We start from the raw sequence: 17,758 nt of genomic DNA, 5'->3' as shown, positions 1-17,758 counted from the left end.
ATATAGTATAAAGCTTATTTAATGTGACAAGAACTGCTTGACATTTTCTTCTGTTTTCCTTCTTTCCTACTCTTCAGTGAACTTCATGAGCTATTTTAATAATTGATCCACTAGTCTAAGCTGTTTGTAACAGTTTCTCCTACAAGTCAAGTGTTCTTTTTGCTTATCTTTTTATATTTTGTAAATTAATGCTTATATATCCATTGCCTTCAGTTGAAACGTATAAATTCAGATTTTGAATATTTTTTTTGTTACCACCCGTGCATAAGAGTTATGTTTTGCAATGGTACCATATGACTTTTTCCTTTAAAAAAAAAATTCTTTCTTGCTAAATATAATACATGAGTTAAATCACAAGGCTTGCCAAGGTTGCATGAACCTGTTCTTTTTAAAGCTGAGCCCATCATAGTTCGGTTTAGGCATGAACATGATGTGTGGACTTTGAGAAATATACAAAAGGGATATACCTTAATATATTTCCTGTCCCCCCCCCCACTCCTTTACCTTCTGTTAATATTACTTGTATGTATGGATATGCTCATACCCCTTCCAATCTGCGCCTCATCCCGAGGGATGAGGGTAGGGTGAGCAAGGATTACTCACCTCCGTCACTGGTGCTGTGCAATGCCAGGTCTATAGGCAACAAAACCTCCACCCTGCGAGATTTCTTTATCTCGCAGGGGGTCGACCCGGCTTGTGTGACGGAGACCTGGGTGCGCGAAGGGGCAACAGTTACCTTACGAGAGATGGTGCCCCCAGGTTTCTCCGTCCTCCACCAGTCGCGGACTGTGGGCCGGGGGGGAGGGGTGGCATTATTAATCGGGGAAGATTGTTCTTTCAGGGCTCTACCATCGCCATCGATCCCCGGCATTGAATGTGTTGGCCTAGTGTGGGGCTCCGAGGAGAGCTTGGCTGTCTGGCTGGTGTACCGGCCACTTAGCGCACCAGCAGCCACCCTGTCAGGCCTATTGGAGGCGGTGGCTGGCTGGGCCTTGGAGTTCCCTAACCTATTGGTATTGGGGGACTTCAACATCCATGCTGATGCCACTCCCTCCTCACAGGCTCTGGACCTGGTGTCTTCCATGGCGACATTAGGGCTCTCCCAGTTTGTTTCGGGCCACACACATCAAGCAGGCCACACGCTGGATTTGATCTTTGGCGTAGTTATAGATGTAATCATGTCTCCTTCGATGAAGGTGCCATGGTCTGATCACTACGCTCTGAAAGCCAGGATTGACTTTCCACCCCCACCCTGCTTAGGTGGCGAGCCGATTTGGGCTCGCCCACAGAGGCCGATGGACCCTGATAGATTCCGCCAAGCCTTGCGGGACCTTGCTCCCCTTGGCGACTCATTGACTGAGCTTGTTGAGGGCTGGAATATCCAGCTCCTGGCAGCCATCGATGAGATCACACCTAAGCGCCCTCTGCGACCCTGCAGAAACCAGGCTCCCTGGTTTACCGAGGAGCTCTGGAAAATGAAGCGGGACCTCAGACGGCTAGAGCGAGTATGGCGGGGTGCCCGTGATGGAGCTTCAAGAACATCTTATAGGGCTTTTATGAAAACCTACGAGATGGCGGTGAAGGCTGCTAAGAAGTCTTACTTCTCGGCCTCCATTGCATCCACTAGCTCTCGCCCGGCGCTATTATTTATTATAATCAGGTCTTTAACGTCCCTTGAGGGACAGCCAAATTTAAATAACAATTTGACACACAGCTGTGAGGCATTTGCGAGCTTTTTTGCGGAGAAGGTCTTGTTGCTCTGCCATGACCTCCCTGCCAATTTGGATACAATAAAGGAACTGGAGGCCCCTCGACTGTCCTCGGGTCCAGTATTGGACCACTTCGACCGGATATCCCCAGCCAATGTGGACAGACTCCTCCGAGCTGGAAAGCCCACCACCTGTCCTCTCGACCCGTGCCCGTCTTGGCTGATTAGAGCGTGTCCAGACGAGGTGTGGGCCCTCCTGGGGGATATCATCAATTTGTCCCTTGGCACGGGGACATTTCCAAGGGAACTGAAGGAGGCAGTGGTGCGCCCGCTCTTAAAGAAACATCATTAGATCCTTTAGATCTATCCAATTACCGCCCAGTTTCGAATCTTCCGTTCCTGGGTAAGGTGATTGAGAGAGCGGTCGCTGAACAGCTTGGTGGGTTTCTGGATGAAACATTGGCTCTGGATCCATTCCAGTCCGTCTTCTGCGCTGGTCATGGGACCGAGACGGCTCTGATTGCCCTAACAGATGATCTTCGTAGACAGCTGGATCGAGGCGGGTCGGGGCTGCTGATTCTTCTAGATCTGTCAGCAGCTTTTGACATGGTCGATCACGAACTTCTGGACCACCGCCTTGCCGACGTGGGGATCCAGGGCACAGTCCTTCAATGGCTGTGCTCGTTTCTCTCTGGTCAGAGACAGAGGGTGGCGCTTGGGGGGAATTGTCATCGCGCCACTCCTTGGTGTGTGGAATACCTCAGGGTGCGATACTCTCCCCGATGCTTTTCAACATCTTTATGTGCCCCCTCACCTAGCTTGTCCGGAGTTTTGGGCTGGGTTGCCATCAGTATGCCGATGACACCCAACTCTATCTGTTGATGGATGGCCATCCTGACTCGGCCCCAGACACACTGACCAGATGTTTGGAAGCTGTGGCTGGATGGTTACGTGGGAGCCGGTTGAAGCTAAATCCTTCGAAGACAGAGGTCCTGTGGCTGGGATGGGACAATATGGGATTGGGGGGGCAACTCCCATTTCTTGCGGGGGCGCAATTAGTGCCAGCACCGTCCATTAAGAGTTTGGGTGTAATCTTCGACACCTCCCTTTCCATGGAGTCGCAGATTGCAGCTATAACAAAGGCAGCATTTTTCCATCTTCGCCAAGCTAAGCAGTTGGCTCCTTACCTCTCTCACCCTGACCTAGCCACTGTGATCCACACGACGGTCACCTCCAGACTGGATTATTGTAACTCGCTCTACATGGGGCTGCCCTTGAGACTGACCCAGAAACTCCAGCGGATGCAGAATGCTGCAGTGAGACTTCTTACGGGGTCTTCGCTGCGAGATCACATTCACCCGGTGCTATACCAGCTGCACTGGCTCCCGGTGGAGTACAGGATCAGGTTTAAGGTGCTGGTTTTAACCTTTAAAGCCCTATACGGCCTAGGACCCTCGTACCTACGGGACCGCCTCTCCTGGTATGCCCCACAGAGAAACTTATGGTCCTCAAATAAAAACCTCTTGAAGGTCCCAGGCCACAGAGAAGTTAGGCTGGCCTCAACTAGCTACTCTCAGTTTGTTCCATGTTTCAGGCATTTGTCAACATCAGTCATTTAATGTTGTGTCAGGTACAAAATGAGAGTTTCCAAAATGTGGATGTTGTGGACAATTAGTGAACAGCACCAATAACTGCTTGGGCTTTGGGTTGGAGGAGGAACTAGAATAGTATCATTGGCTACCCCAATATCTGTGGAAGGGTGCATGAGATTCTTAGGGGTCTTGGCACTCAACCAGGGTCTGTGTTCCTTTGGGGACAATGAGGCATGGTGGAGTCTACAGTGTCTTTGAAATATGACTTATTTACACATATTTACATGGAAGCTTTAAGTAAAGAGAGATTTCATAGCATTCTCACCTCAGGAGGGGCCCTGTCCTTCACCGCAGCCCAGCATTGGATTCCCAGGCACATCTGTGCCTCTCTCACAGCCTGCCAATATGGCTCTGGCCTTCACATCAACTCATCCAGTTTTCCTCCTTTTCCCACAACCCCTAAATTTCAAAAGGATACTGTTATGTACTGAAGTTCTCACCCTGAGCCAGCAGGGGGATACCGTAGATAGTTATGCAAATGAAGGATAAAAAGTGACATTCAGTGATTGGATAGTTTGTATGCAAATGAAGGATCGAAGGTGACTTTCAGTGATTGGATAGTTTTAGAAAGTTGTTACAGTAACAAGGTACTGGAGCTCTATATAAGCAGGCTGACTGAGCCCTTCAGTTCAGTTCAGTTCAGGCCTCAGAATAAAGAAGAGCTGTTTGAAGAATCACTGTGTCGTCTGATATGTTCACCCACAACTTAACTGATACATTTTTTCCTATATATGGCATCATGCCCCCATCACCTGCAGAGCCTTCCTGGTTGATAGTTTCCATTGATAGCTTAATCATTTGCTCCCAACACCTTTTGTCATTCTTAACGACTTCTATCCCAGGTGAGGCCCTGGCCTGGAAAAAAGACTTAGCCTGTATTTCCCACTGCCCTGGCATCTTTCCGTCAATACTCCAGATTGACATTCACTAACTCTAGCAGTTATGAGTGCCCTTGCACCCCCAAACTCTGTTACCCCAGATCTGGAACAGTATTATTGCTAGTGGAATTAGATCTTAATTAGTGTAGTACAGTATTTTAGGTATTAGTCACACTGCAGTGCTGCTTTGAGTAGTTGAAGTGGCAAGTACAGTACTTGGAGGTTTGAGTGTGCATGCAGGCTTTTTAAACTATTGAACTGAACACTTTACTTCATATTACAACATTTTTTCTTTTGAAGTAATGCATGTAAGGTGATTTCTGGACCAATTGTGACTGTAAAAGTTGATTTAAAAGTTAATAATTTTTAAAATAATAAATCAGGCAGGCATAATTATAGTACAGTTTTATCAATACACACTCTGATAATAGGAGCTGGTTTAATAGGGTGCTTTGATTACTTTTTTCAGTGTTGCAAAATTTGGGAGCTCTGTTGATGGATGTGACGTTCATATATGGAAAAGCATTAGCTTTTGAGTAAAGATTTGCAGCCAGATTATCTGGCAACAGTATTGCTGTTATTTTAAAGCTTTAAGCAAATTTTGCTGGTGTAGGATGTACACACTTGCAAGTAAGTGCCTACTGTGAACTGACTATGAAGGAAAATGTAATTAGAAATCCCAAAAGATCCATTCCACAATGCAGATGGCTGTGTATGAGAATCAGATGTGTCCTTGTTATAGTGGAGAATTCATGATTTGCTTCTTCAAAAAGTAAATAAGGTGCAAAGAACTGGATTATAGAAAAGCATAACCAGTAATAGTGTTTTCTGGGGTTGAACCAGGAGGATTGTGCCAAATAATTTAGGAACTTAAATGAGATTTGGACGTGATTCAAAAAATCCAAAGCAAAAACCCTACAGCAGCATATGAAAAGAAACCGTCATAATGATAATTTAAGGACTTTTTATTGCAAAAGCTATTCCATCCGATTTAAAAAGACTTTTGTGTAGGATTGTTAAGCAGAAGAATGAAGTGTCTCTGAAGCCAAGTCATGCGCTGGTAAGAAAAATAGTGTCAAGTTGTTGTCACAACAGGAACAGACTTGAGGAGAAGTATAGGTTATCAAAAATGCAATTAATTCTTCCAAGACAGCAGAGAAGAGAAGATCTATCTTCTAAACAGGACAGTAATGGGGAAACTCCTTTTTCTATAGGATGCAAAAGAAACAGTATTGGGATTATAAAGATACCATGACAAACTTCCAAAGAACCTCACAAGTAGTTTTTGGAATAATCGTGCTTGCTTGATGCCCATGTTACAAAGCCTGGGGAGTTTTCAGCAGCGGTTTGTGGTACATTGAAGGAAAGCAAGTTTTTTTAAAAAAGAAAATCCACGGGATTCTTTGTTGCTCCTGCTGTAACCCTTTCTTTGAATGAGGGGGATTGTTCTGTGAGTCAAATGTTGAAAACTAAAAGAGTGAATTTTAAAGTTCTTTATTAGGCTCTTATAAAGACAACTAGAGTGCATTGTTTTGCAGGTTGAAAAAGTGCATACCTTTCATACACTATTAAGCTGACACTACAGTATTAGATGAATACACATCTATTAAAGGGGGGGGGAATCTAAAGGAGCTAGAAACAGTGATGGCAAATATTTCCTAGACTTGGTGGCCATCCAAAAGTTTGTTCTTTCCAGGACCCCTGTCTCTCAGCGGAGCAGGGTTGTGTTCTGACCTTGTGCTTAATCATGTGAGCAGATAAATAAATATGAGTCTCACGTGTCATACTATTTGTCTAGTGTGTTGCACAGTACACCTGGTGCACTGCCTAAACCTGAAGTACGTCTCTCCCTTCTCTAAAAATATGCAGTCATAAATTGGTAAAGGTAAAGGACCCCTGGACAGTTAAGTCCAGTCAAAAATGACTATGGGGTGTGGTGCCCATCTTGCTTCAGGTCAAGGGAGCAGGTGTTTGTCCACAGACAGTTTTCTGAATCATGTGGCCAGCATAACTAAATCTCTTCTGGTGCAACGGAACACCATGACAGAAACGCTGTTTACCTTCCTGCCGCAGCAGTACCTATTTATCTACTTGCACAAGCATGCTTTCAAACTGCTAGGTTGGCAGGAGCTGGGACAGAGCAACGGGAGCTCACCCTGTTGTGGGGATTCAAACCCCCAACGTTCTGATCGGCAGGTCCAAGAGGCTCAGTGGTTTAGACCACAGTGCCACCCGCCAGCATTTAAAAACTCAGTATAGAGAAGCCTAGGTGCAATGTTGTAACAATGTCTACTTATTTAGCTTCCCTTGTAATGGTATCTTAGCATATTTCTGACAGAAAGATCTGTAATGTCATTTTTGCTGAAGATGCCAAAATGATATTGGAATATATGAAGAATTCCAAATCCCAAATTTGGTAGAATAAATTTAAATTCAACCACAGAGGTGCTGCTTACCTAACTTTATTCTTGTTTGTTCAGATTTCAAACTATGCCCACAAAATATGTGACTGGTAAATTCTTTAATATACTAACATAACAGGTGACGGTCATTGTATTTGTGGAGCAGGCCAGGTTGAATACATTGTCCACTACATTCGTTATTGCCCTTTATACAATTCACCTAGGAATAGATCCCCCTATTCATTCCAATATTCTTTAGAAGGTCAATCAGATGATTTCAAAATTAGATGGTAGCTTTACATGTGCTAGCAGCAAGAAAGTTACAAAGCCAGAAAAATATTTACTGCCAAGGAGATTTTTAAAATCTAAATTATTTTGGGAACTTTATAATTTTAAGTGTTCATAGTTTGCAGCTCTGAAAATGGATATGCTTTAACTTGTCTTGGTTTTTTTGTGATTTTATATATTAATGGCCACTGGGTACAAACAATTAAGAAAATGATGGGCAAATATAATTGATGATGGTTTCACATGTCATGTTATCATGAGACATGTTATCACTGACAATCACTTATATTTACATGTGGAACAATTAGGTTAACTGATGACATGGAGAAAAAAAACCTATTTCAGGAAATGGATTTAAAATAATAATAATTGGTACCCATTGTAGATTATAAGTCAGTGTACATAGCATTTTAATACTTGTTATTTAATGCAAGCATGCCTAGCTTCTGGTGCTTAAATTTCTGGCTTATCTCTCTTGCGGTCAATTTAGCTAGAGTAGAGAAAATGAACACTAATTAACTCCGTGTGTAATGCAATGTCAAACAGGCCACATTCTAAATTTTTAATTTTAATTGCAGATGGCTTTTTTAATGATAAGACTTTCTTCCTTGCTTAACATCCTGCTATAAGCTATCATCTGCTGCTTATTTCTAAACACTACCAAATACTCCCTTATATTTGCAGAGATGGGCTGGTAGAATCCTGTTTCCTATTTGGTATCTTAGAAACAGATCCTTCGGGACTGATTCTCTATCTGGAAACTAAACTAGCATAATGAGTAGCCTTCTCTGCAAATTCAATATTAGCTTTACACCTCAGGTTAAAAAAAAGTTAATGACCATTTGCACACCAGAGATAGGAATTTTCCTTGCATTTCATAAGGCTTTCAATTTTAAAAAATACAGCATTATGTTGGAGTAATGTATAGTTAGATTGATTTAAATTACACGCTATAATCACGAGGACACCCAAGAACACTTCAGCGAGAGGGGGGAAGTCTAGCATCAATGACACTTAAATTTGATACAGGCAGTTCTTGCCACAATGATCCCAATGGATAGGAGAGATACAGAAATGACAACCGGGATGTAAAAAATTGATATGCTTGCTTGGTGGGAGGAGGAGAAAGAGCTGCATATGTAGCAAGAGCTTTTGTTTTGTGTGCATATTTGCATTTGCTGCAGCGGATTCCACTATCAGAAACAATTTGCCTTTCAAACTAAAAACCTGTTATCTCTCGTGGCAGGAACTGTTGCTGCAAAAGCAACGTAAAAGTCCATTTTATATGGGTGTTTCCTATATAGGTAGAAGTAAAGGGACCCCTGACCATTAGGTCCAGTCGCGGACGACTCTGGGGTTGCGGTGCTCATCTCGCTTTATTGGCCGAGGGAGCCGGCGTACAGCTTCTGGGTCATGTGGCCAGCATGACTAAGCCACTTCTGGCAAACCAGAGCAGCACACGGAAATGCCATTTATCTTCCCGCCGGAGCGGTACCTATTTATCTACTTGCACTTTGACATGCTTCTGAACTGCTAGGTTGGCAGGAGCAGGGACCGAGCAACGGGAAACACCTGCTGTGGGTTAAACCACTAATATTGCTATATATGTATTACTAATTTGGATTCAGACCAGTATACCTTATTGAATCAATGGTGTATATATATTTATACATTGGTATTTAGGGTTTAGTCGTGTACTCCATCGTGAAATCTGTTCAGCAATGTTTTTAAGTCTCAGCCTTCATCCTTAACCATTCTTGTTATCTATGCATTTTGGCACATGCAAAACCAATGATGTCTCCCATCTGTTTTTAGCCATTTTTTTTTTTTCATTTTGGGAAAGATTTGTATTCAGCTGGTTTGAATAGTTCTCTTTGTGACACTTTATGCGACACCTTAGTTCTCTGCCAACTAGCTGATAGAGAGCATTTTGTATGCTTTCGTTTCAAAATATATGCATAGGAAGAACCACACAACTTAATGACAACCCAAAACATACGCAGTATTGAATTCTTGCATTCTAAGCCATTTCCAATCTTTTCCTGAGTTTTTTTAGTTTCTTTGCTTTATGTGGTTTTACAATCCTCCATATAAGATTGACGATACATTGCAAGTATTATACCTTGTTTGGTGCTATATGAACATAAGAAGAACCTGCTGAATCAGGTCAGCGGCCTATCTAGTCTAGCATTCTTTTGTCACAGTGGCTAACCAGTGGAAAGCTTTATTATTATTTGTCATGCTGTGGAACCTTCATCTTCTTAACTTGCCTCGATGCTTGTCAGTTGCAGCTCATTGACAGGCTCCCCTTGCTAGCTTGGTCTATATTTACATCTACATAAATGACTGGCTGTGTAGTTCTAGTGCAGGCATAGGCAAACTCGGCCCTCCAGATGTTTTGAGAGTACAATTCCTATCATTCCTGACCACTTGTCCTGGTAGCTAGGGATGATGGGAGTTGTAGTCCCAAAACATCTGAAGGGCCGAGTTTGCCTATGCCTGTTCTAGTGCATTGTTGTTTAGTCATTTAGTCGTGTCTGACTCTTTGTGACCCCATGGACCAGAGCATGCCAGGCACTCCTGTCTTCCACTGCCTCCCGCAGTTTGGTCAAACTCATGTTCGTAGCTTCGAGAACACTGTCCAACCACCTTGTCCTCTGTCGTCCTCTTCTCCTTGTGCCCTCCATCTTTCCCAACATCAGGGTCTTTTCCAGGGAGTCTTCTCTTCTCATGAGGTGGCCAAAGTATTGGAGCCTCAGCTTCACGATCTGTCCTTCCAGTGAGCACTCAGGGCTGATTTCCTTAAGAATGGATAGTGCATAGGCATTGGGAAATTTTTGTGTGTATGGTCCCTGGAATTTGGTCTGTAGAAAGAGTTGCCCTTAAGTCCTGTGGCAAGGAAGGAACCTCCCATGGCCCATTAATACACTCCGAATTATTATGGTCAATTAGTCTTAAATGCTTTGAGATCCCTTCCTGCAGATTGAAAAACATTACTAATATCTGAGTGGGTCAATGGTACATGGGTGGGGTCGTCACATCGCCAACAAGGGTACTAGCCTGTGTGTCTGCTGAATCATTCAGCACAAAATGGTCAATGGTAAGTGTTAAATGCTAACACCCTATAAAGTTAAAGGGAGGAAATTCACACCTTCCTAGACTTTATTGTTTCTAGTCTGTTTGGCTGCAAAAAATTCTTCACCATAATTCATTTGTTTGTGTAGAGAAATTTATCTCGCCTACCAGAAGTAGTATAATTTTTTTAAAAACCTACACAGTGCAATGGACAAGCAAAATGCCAAGAGTTTTATGACTTTATTGTAATTAGGAATAAACACTTCAGATTAAAAACAATGTTGTTTTTTCAATCAAGGCAGTTCTGGACTATGTGTGACACAAAATGAGCATATGCAATAAGCTAACAAGAAAGGTGAGGTATACATGTATTTTATAAAATATATAAGCAGCCCATACATATTCAGAAGCTCTGAATAATGCCTTAGTGGATAGCTTTAAAATATAAATATGTTGTTAGGACCTTATAACTTCAGATGATCCTTACGCTACTATTTTTTTTAAAGGAATTTCAGTGCATTTGCCTGATGTCTCTTGTAATGTGTGCTGTTTGTATTTAAATACTATTTTGGATGGAAGTGGACACCCAGTGGATCACATATTAACTACATTTAAATTTAAGCTTTTGTTCCTTTGGAAACAACCCCCTTTTCTGTATCACAACCAGGCATAGTGTTATATGTACTACATACATATTTAGGCATATCTTGCTATCTCTGGTGATGATTTGTTTTTCTCCCGGATCCCCAGTTCATTGGCTAGATATCCCCAGTATCTCTATTCCAGCTATTAAACCCAAGCTCCTTTTGTTAAAATTCCAAATTCTAGAAACAGAAGATTTCAAAAAGTTGATACATATTAAAGACGCATAATTGGAATTGATTTCACTTTAGGAGTTGTGTAACTTTACCCACAGGTCTGATTATAGACCCTTGCCCTTACGTTCATCTCTCAAGGTCCCCTGCAAACCATCTCTTGTGTGGGGGCTCCGTTTGCCAGATTGTAATTTTAGAACAGAATTATCTCCAGTTGAGTGGTAACCTACTGGAAAGCAGGGAGTTATAATAGAAGTGCTGAACCAGTCTTAATTTAGGCTGCAACAAATGACATATGATTATTACCCATCTTAAGTGAATCTTCCATTAAGGTCAAAGTAGGTTATTTCTCTAAAAGAGCTCTGAAGAAATTAAATAAGCCTTACTTAGCAGGAACAATAATCCCCTTTGTGTATAACTATACCGAGTCTCTTTCCTGGAGCAAGCCTTTACATTATTATTGGTTTTACAGAATATCTTGAAGGGAAAATCCTTCCTGTAGCCCACAAGGGAGCAAGGAAATTAAATCAAGGCATAGCCTCCTGATCTTTAAGTGACCATTAAAAAATCAACAACCTGAACTCCTTTGGCTCATTTGCAGATGGACGCATTTGAAATTGCACTTCAGCAAGCTGATGCTCATTTAACATCCTCTCATTCTTTTATTCATGGTGACCTTTTCCATGGCTAGAACAGGATTTATAGGATAGGTAGAAATGGGGAGTGGCTGTAATAAAACCTGATTGCAGTCTTTGCACTCTAGTCACACTGTGTGTGCCACACCAAACAGATGTGTGGCTCTAATAAACACTGCTTTTGTATTTAAAACAATAAAAGTAGCTTCCTTTGCTCTTGGCTGGAGGACGAATGGAGGAGCACAGTTTATGTTGGCAGAGCAGGAAATTTTATTGCATGGCCTGGCTACATCCCAGAGATTGTAAGTCATGTCAGATTTTGAAGGAACTCTCAAAGACTCAACATATTCTAGCATTTTTCTCATCCCACCTTTTTGCATTATGGTGGTGATAAAGTAGGGAATGTTCACTTTTAAAGAAAAAAAGAATAAAGTGAGTACCAGAAAGTGTAAAATTATTGCCCAATTTTGATACTTTATGAGAGAAATTCAGCATCGTATTTGCACAGTACATTTTGCACCACCTAATTTTCACAGCCATATGTTTGTTTTAGTATTCATGAGTTCTTGGGGATATTCATGAATTCTTAACTGTAGCAAAAATGCAGCATATCATTTTCCTTCTCAGGTGATTCATAAATTTGAGCATAACATGCTGCAGTTTAAAAAGTTGATACTGTTTTGATACCAAGACAGGCAATGCGACCTGCTCCTTTACTCATCTTTAGCTCCGATGTATCGCCACTCTTGCTTCCTGTTCTGCCTGGAACTTCCTCTTAGAAGCCATGTCTTTCATTAAGTTTTGGCTTTTCATGAAGTTTTGGCTTGACACTAAATGATGTTCCCTTTCTCTATCAGGCTGGTCTTTGCCTTTGCATTTTCACAATGGTAAGGGGGGCAAATTGTAAGCTCCTCGGAGCAGGGATCTGTATCTTTGTTTCTGCTACTCTGTTAAGTGCCATATACATTAGTGGCATTATGGCAAAATAATTATTCCAACTCTGTTGCCTGGAGTTTTGCAGAGCTTGAAAATTTGATTTATAGACAGCCCGTTTGTCTTGAGATTTGCTTGATGCACAAAAGAGGCAGAAGAGGCATTTTCAATTCCTTTACTTCCCCACAGGATAAAAATGCTACAACATAATTATTTTTAAAAAGCATATTTATATATGGTTAATAGAAATTTTAAAGCACATTGTGGTTCAACATGTGCTTGTATATGACATCTATGCCAACTTTTATAGACCTTGTCTAGAACAAAGTATATGTGATGTGGGAGATGCCCTGATGCCTTAAAAGCTTTAAAATGACCACCATATGGAGGCCTGAACTGGCTTGGAGAATAAGAGCTTAACTCTTTTTTCCCTTGAGCTATATTTTTACCAATTGAAACTGACTTATCTGAGTTGCCGCTTTTTTATTTTCTATACATTTTCCAGTCTAAGGGCATTCCAGGTTGGGGGTTGAATAGCGAAGGCCCTTCTGAGTGTCGTTATTATACAGCCTAAGCCCATCAGAGGTGTGATAAGTGTGTACACACACACACACACCACCAGCTGCAAGGCCTGGGGTGGATCGTTGTCCTGGCTTCCTTCAGGGGGCGGATCTCCACCCCTTAACCTGCTGGGACCTTCCTGGGATCAGACAATTATGGCCCCTTTTGGACAGAGGTGACTCCATACCTTGGTAACTTCCACATAGGATGATTACAATGGGCTGCCCTTGAAGATGACTTGCAAATGTCAAGCTGGTCAAAAATGCAGCGGCCACATTACTGACTGTGGCTTCCATTAGAACTTTTTATATCCACTGGTTGCCACTGCATTTCTGGGCCAATTCAAGGTCCTCGTGCTAGTGTTTAAAGCCCTAAATGTCTACAGCCCCAAATATCTGAAAGACCGCCTCCTTACTCACAGCCACTCTAAGGTGTCAAGATCAGCAGAGGGGGCCCTCTTGGTAGTTCCTCCTCCCTAACAGGTGAGTGATGACGACTTGAGAGAGCCCTGTGGCAGCTCCTAAGTTGTGGCATTCCCTCCCCAAAGAGCTGTAGTCCCCACAGAGGTGCACCTTCACCGTGCAGCTTTCATCAAATGCTGAAGACACATCTCTTTAACATGGCCTTGAGACACACATTTTAGGATTCACTCTAGTTGTGATTGTAATTCTTTTTAATGTTGTGTTTTGTATCGCTATACCTTCTGCTCAGGGACCTTTTGGTGAAGGGTGGGGAATGAAGTCAATAAGCCTGTATTATAAATGTCTTTCGTTTCCTCTCATTTTAGCAATGAGTCAAAGTGGTGAAAACAGCACTGAAGAAGCAGCAGCTCAAGACGATCTGAAGGATGTCTATGATGCACAGGTAGAAAAATATTTCTAATAAGCATTCAGGAGCCTGGACTTCTGTTTGAAGTAATATCACTTGCTAGGGTAACACTTGAACCCTGTCCTGAAGAGAAAGATGACTCCTATGCAGTTCAGCGTGATATTGAAAGTGTGTTGATCTTGCAGTTTCCTGCAATTAAAGTTCTAATATCTTGGCAATCTATGTGACTGGATAGCCCCTTCTTGATATTTCTTACATATGTGTTATGCCATTGGACTTCATCATCCTGATTTTTTAAAAAATAGTCTCTTGTAGACATGGCTGCGTTTGGACGCAACATTGCCATAGATTTGCAAATTGGTAGGTGCCTAAGCATGCTGGCGCACACAGTTTGAGCTACTTAACTCCTTCCTTCATGGAGCTGATTGTCCCTACTGAAAATCCTAAAATCAGATTTGTCATTTACAGAATTTCATGTGTGGAATCTGTTTCAGTCACTTTTATAAGGTCACACTAGACATGACACCGGGTATCTGTAATGAATGTTCTTTAAAATTTTAAAAGTAGTTGCAGTGCCTATCCTAAATCAGGTTTGTGGCACTGATGAAGGCGCATTCAACCTTCCACCGTGCCATTTATGCCAATGCAAAGCTTCCCACAACCTGCTATTTCCCCCACAGATGATGACATACATATATATTTCCTGCACTGGTTCTAGTTGCTCCAATACACTAGAAAACTCTGCAGGTATTGATAGAGGTGAATGGCTTATTTCATTCAGAAGTAGACAGAATCCATCATAATTAAATAATTTATCCCAGTGCAGCTGAAATGATCCTTCATTTAGCTGCTTCTCATGTCTATAAATTTCCTCATCAGTCTGGTTCTGCATGGTATAATAATTAGTTTATCTGAATGCTCATTTCAAGGTTTTGTTGCTCAATATTTAAAAACAAAAGAATTCATTAAGTGTTCATCTGCTCTAATAAGCAGCATGCTAATAAGATTATATGGGTGGATTATAGAAAACAACAGTAATTTAATTTCAGTGAATTCAGTCATTCAATTTGTGTGGAAGCTACTTGACAAAATTTGTGAAATTTTCAAAGGGTATATTAGTTACTGTCTTATTTTGACTTCGTGGAAATTGTTTGGAGTATTGAAACGGGACAAAAAAGGGTATTGGCAGGACTATATCCTATGGGGGCAATTCATTGTTGTGTGGGTGGACTTTGACTTGTGCAGTGGGACTTCGCCTTCCTCTCCTCCCCTGGCAGCTCTCATGTGCCCCTCAAATCTGCTCCAGAGGGTTCCCCAACCCCCAGGCATATTTTGAGGGTGCAGGGGGGCTGCACAAGAACAGGAATCCCATTACACAAGCAGAGACTGAGAGCAGATATGATAGCCATCTTCAAATATCTTAAGGGCTGCCACATGGTAGAGGGAGCGTACTTGTTTTCTCCTGCTCTGGGGGTAGGACTCGAGACAATGGCTTCAAGTTACAAGAAAGGAGATTCCGACTAAACATTCAAAAAACTTTCTGATCGTAAGAGCTGTTGGGCAGTGGAACAGACTCCCATGTGTCATGGTGGACTCAACTTCCTTGGAGGTTTTGAAGCAGAGGTTGGATAGCCATCTGTCATGGATGCTTTAGCTGAGATTCCTGCATTGCAAGGGGTTGGGCCGGATACTGGTGTTGTCTAAACACCCAAAAGAGATTTTGGGCAGAGAGCTAACTGAACCAGTTAAAGTCTTCAAATCGGGGAGCTGTGTATAATCTATACCTTTAAAATATATTAAGCACATGTTTCCCCTCAAATAATTCTGGGCGCTGAAGCTTGTTAAGGGCTGCTGGGAACTGTAACTCTGTGATTGGTAAACTACAACAGCCAGAATGCTTTCAAGGAAAGAATGTGCTTCAGATGTGTTTTAAAGGTGTTTAGTGTGTACACGGGACGCAGGTGGCGCTGTGGGTTAAAGCCTCAGCGCCTAGGACTTGCCGATCGAAAGGTCGGCGGTTCGAATCCCTGCGGCGGGGTGCGCTCCCGCTGCTCGGTCCCAGCGCCTGCCAACCTAGCAGTTCGAAAGCACCTCCGGGTGCAAGTAGATAAATAGGGACCGCTTACCAGCGGGAAGGTAAACGGCGTTTCCGTGTGCGGCTCTGGCTTGCCAGAGCAGCGATGTCACGCTGGCCACGTGACCCGGAAGTGTCTCCGGACAGCGCTGGCCCCTGGCCTCTTAAGTGAAATGGGCGCACAACCCCAGAGTCTGTCAAGACTGGCCCGTACGGGCAGGGGTACCTTTACCTTTAGTGTGTACACAGTTTAGGTCATAAGTTTTGAATCATCTGGAATATGTGTCTACTGTGTAGAGCATCAAAATTGTAGTGCATTTTTGTCTGTGGGAAAAGGCCATAATTTTATACTTGCAGGCTTGAAGTTTTTAAGACTAAACCCTGAGCTTAATTATTTTACTGAAGTCAAATTTGGATTGATGTCTATTTGCAACCATTGCCCAAATCGTTAGACCAGACTTATCTGTACCTGAATGTGACTCAAATTACTCTTTGCAATCAGAAGCTTGTTTTCTTATTTTCATACAGTCATGGCTAAGGACATTCAACTGCTGGTTTTAGTTGTATTTAGACCTCTCTGGCTTGCTTCCCTTAGTTGTGCTTAATTCACATGAGAGCAGTTGGATGACAGCCATTCACTTAAGGTTATGTTTTTGTGACATTTCACCACAAAACATACTAACTGTAGGTCTCAGCAAAGCAAGAGATCTCTTGAGACACTGTCTGTTTGATACTTTTTTTTACAGATATCTGCACAAAGAACTAACTACTCCAATATTAGTTTCTGATCTAGGATGCTTAGCTGATGTTTATGCAACTTTTCTCCTTGCAGATTGAGACAATCAGAGTCTGCACAATTTATAGTGATTTTAATTTGTATATATATTTTTTTAAATTCAATTTTATCTGTTCAGTTGTGTTTTTATTTGTACCTTGTACATAAATTGTAATGGCTGGCGGTTGATTATGTACCTATTATCATTCAGTGAGAATCCGGTCAGCAGCATCGTCTTGCTCAAGTATGGAACAGAATCTTGCCAGTCTCCTGATTCCCTAGATTTCTGATCAGGTGGCAAAGTGTCAAAACACTTGGCAGGACAATGACTGGCTCACCAACTGATTATATTCACACTACCTAAATTATCAGTATCAGGGATGAAGTACGGTATTTTTCCGTGTATAAGACTAGGTTCCCCCCCTAAAAAACAATGTCAAAAATTAGGGGGTGTCTTATACATCCCTCCATTTTCTTAAATCTGTGTCCCCAGAAATAGGAGGCGTCTTATAGATGGGAAAATATAGTACTTATAGCTTTCCAGATATTGCTGGACTTCAGCTCCCATCATCCCTGACCATTGGCCATATTGGCTGGCGTTGATGGATGTTTTAGTCCTGCAACATCTGGAAGGAACAGGTTTCCTACACCAGCTTTATATGGTTTAATTGAGGGCACACAAAACTTTACAGGTTTAGTGGAAGCAAAGAGAACTGCTTTTACAGTTTTGTTTGCAACCAGCAGGAGTTTCTGTGGTCCTTATGTAAAGCTAGACTATCTCTGAGGGTAAATCTTGCTTGGAACTTCTTTGAGTTGAACGTGGTGAAAGCGATTTGCCCTCTATTTCTCTGGAGATCCAATATTTCATCTTCTTGCCACTTCTAGCTTATTCATTTATCAATGTTACGGCTTTCCTCTAGGGACATCTTTTCCAGGACTTGCTTTGCAACCAAAAGGGCTGTGTCAACACTCTGGTCAATGACTGTTGCCAAAGCCAAAAAAATAGCTTGTAATTTTTCTTTTGTGTAAAAACACAGAAACTTCTTGTGCTGTTTTGGAGTGTTTCCATACAAGTTGTGTGCTTTAGGAGCCTGATCCATTCAATCCACATAGGAATCACATACGATCACCCAC

At 42.2% G+C, this 17,758-nt stretch overlaps 1 protein-coding gene across 1 annotated transcript in view; it reads left to right on the top strand.

Annotated features, from left to right (window-relative positions):
- Positions 1-17,758, top strand: part of RAPGEF5 (Rap guanine nucleotide exchange factor 5) — a 136,943-nt gene that overhangs the window by 29,180 nt on the left and 90,005 nt on the right. The window contains exon 8 of the mRNA XM_079947974.1: positions 13,735-13,811. Within this exon, the coding sequence (XP_079804100.1) occupies positions 13,735-13,811 (77 nt within the window). The remainder of the gene's footprint in view (positions 1-13,734; positions 13,812-17,758) is intronic.

This window comes from Podarcis cretensis (assembly GCF_951804945.1).
Source record: "Podarcis cretensis genome assembly, chromosome: 12".
NCBI classification, from domain to species: Eukaryota; Metazoa; Chordata; class Lepidosauria; order Squamata; family Lacertidae; genus Podarcis; species Podarcis cretensis.
This window is presented reverse-complemented; position numbering and strand designations above follow the sequence as displayed.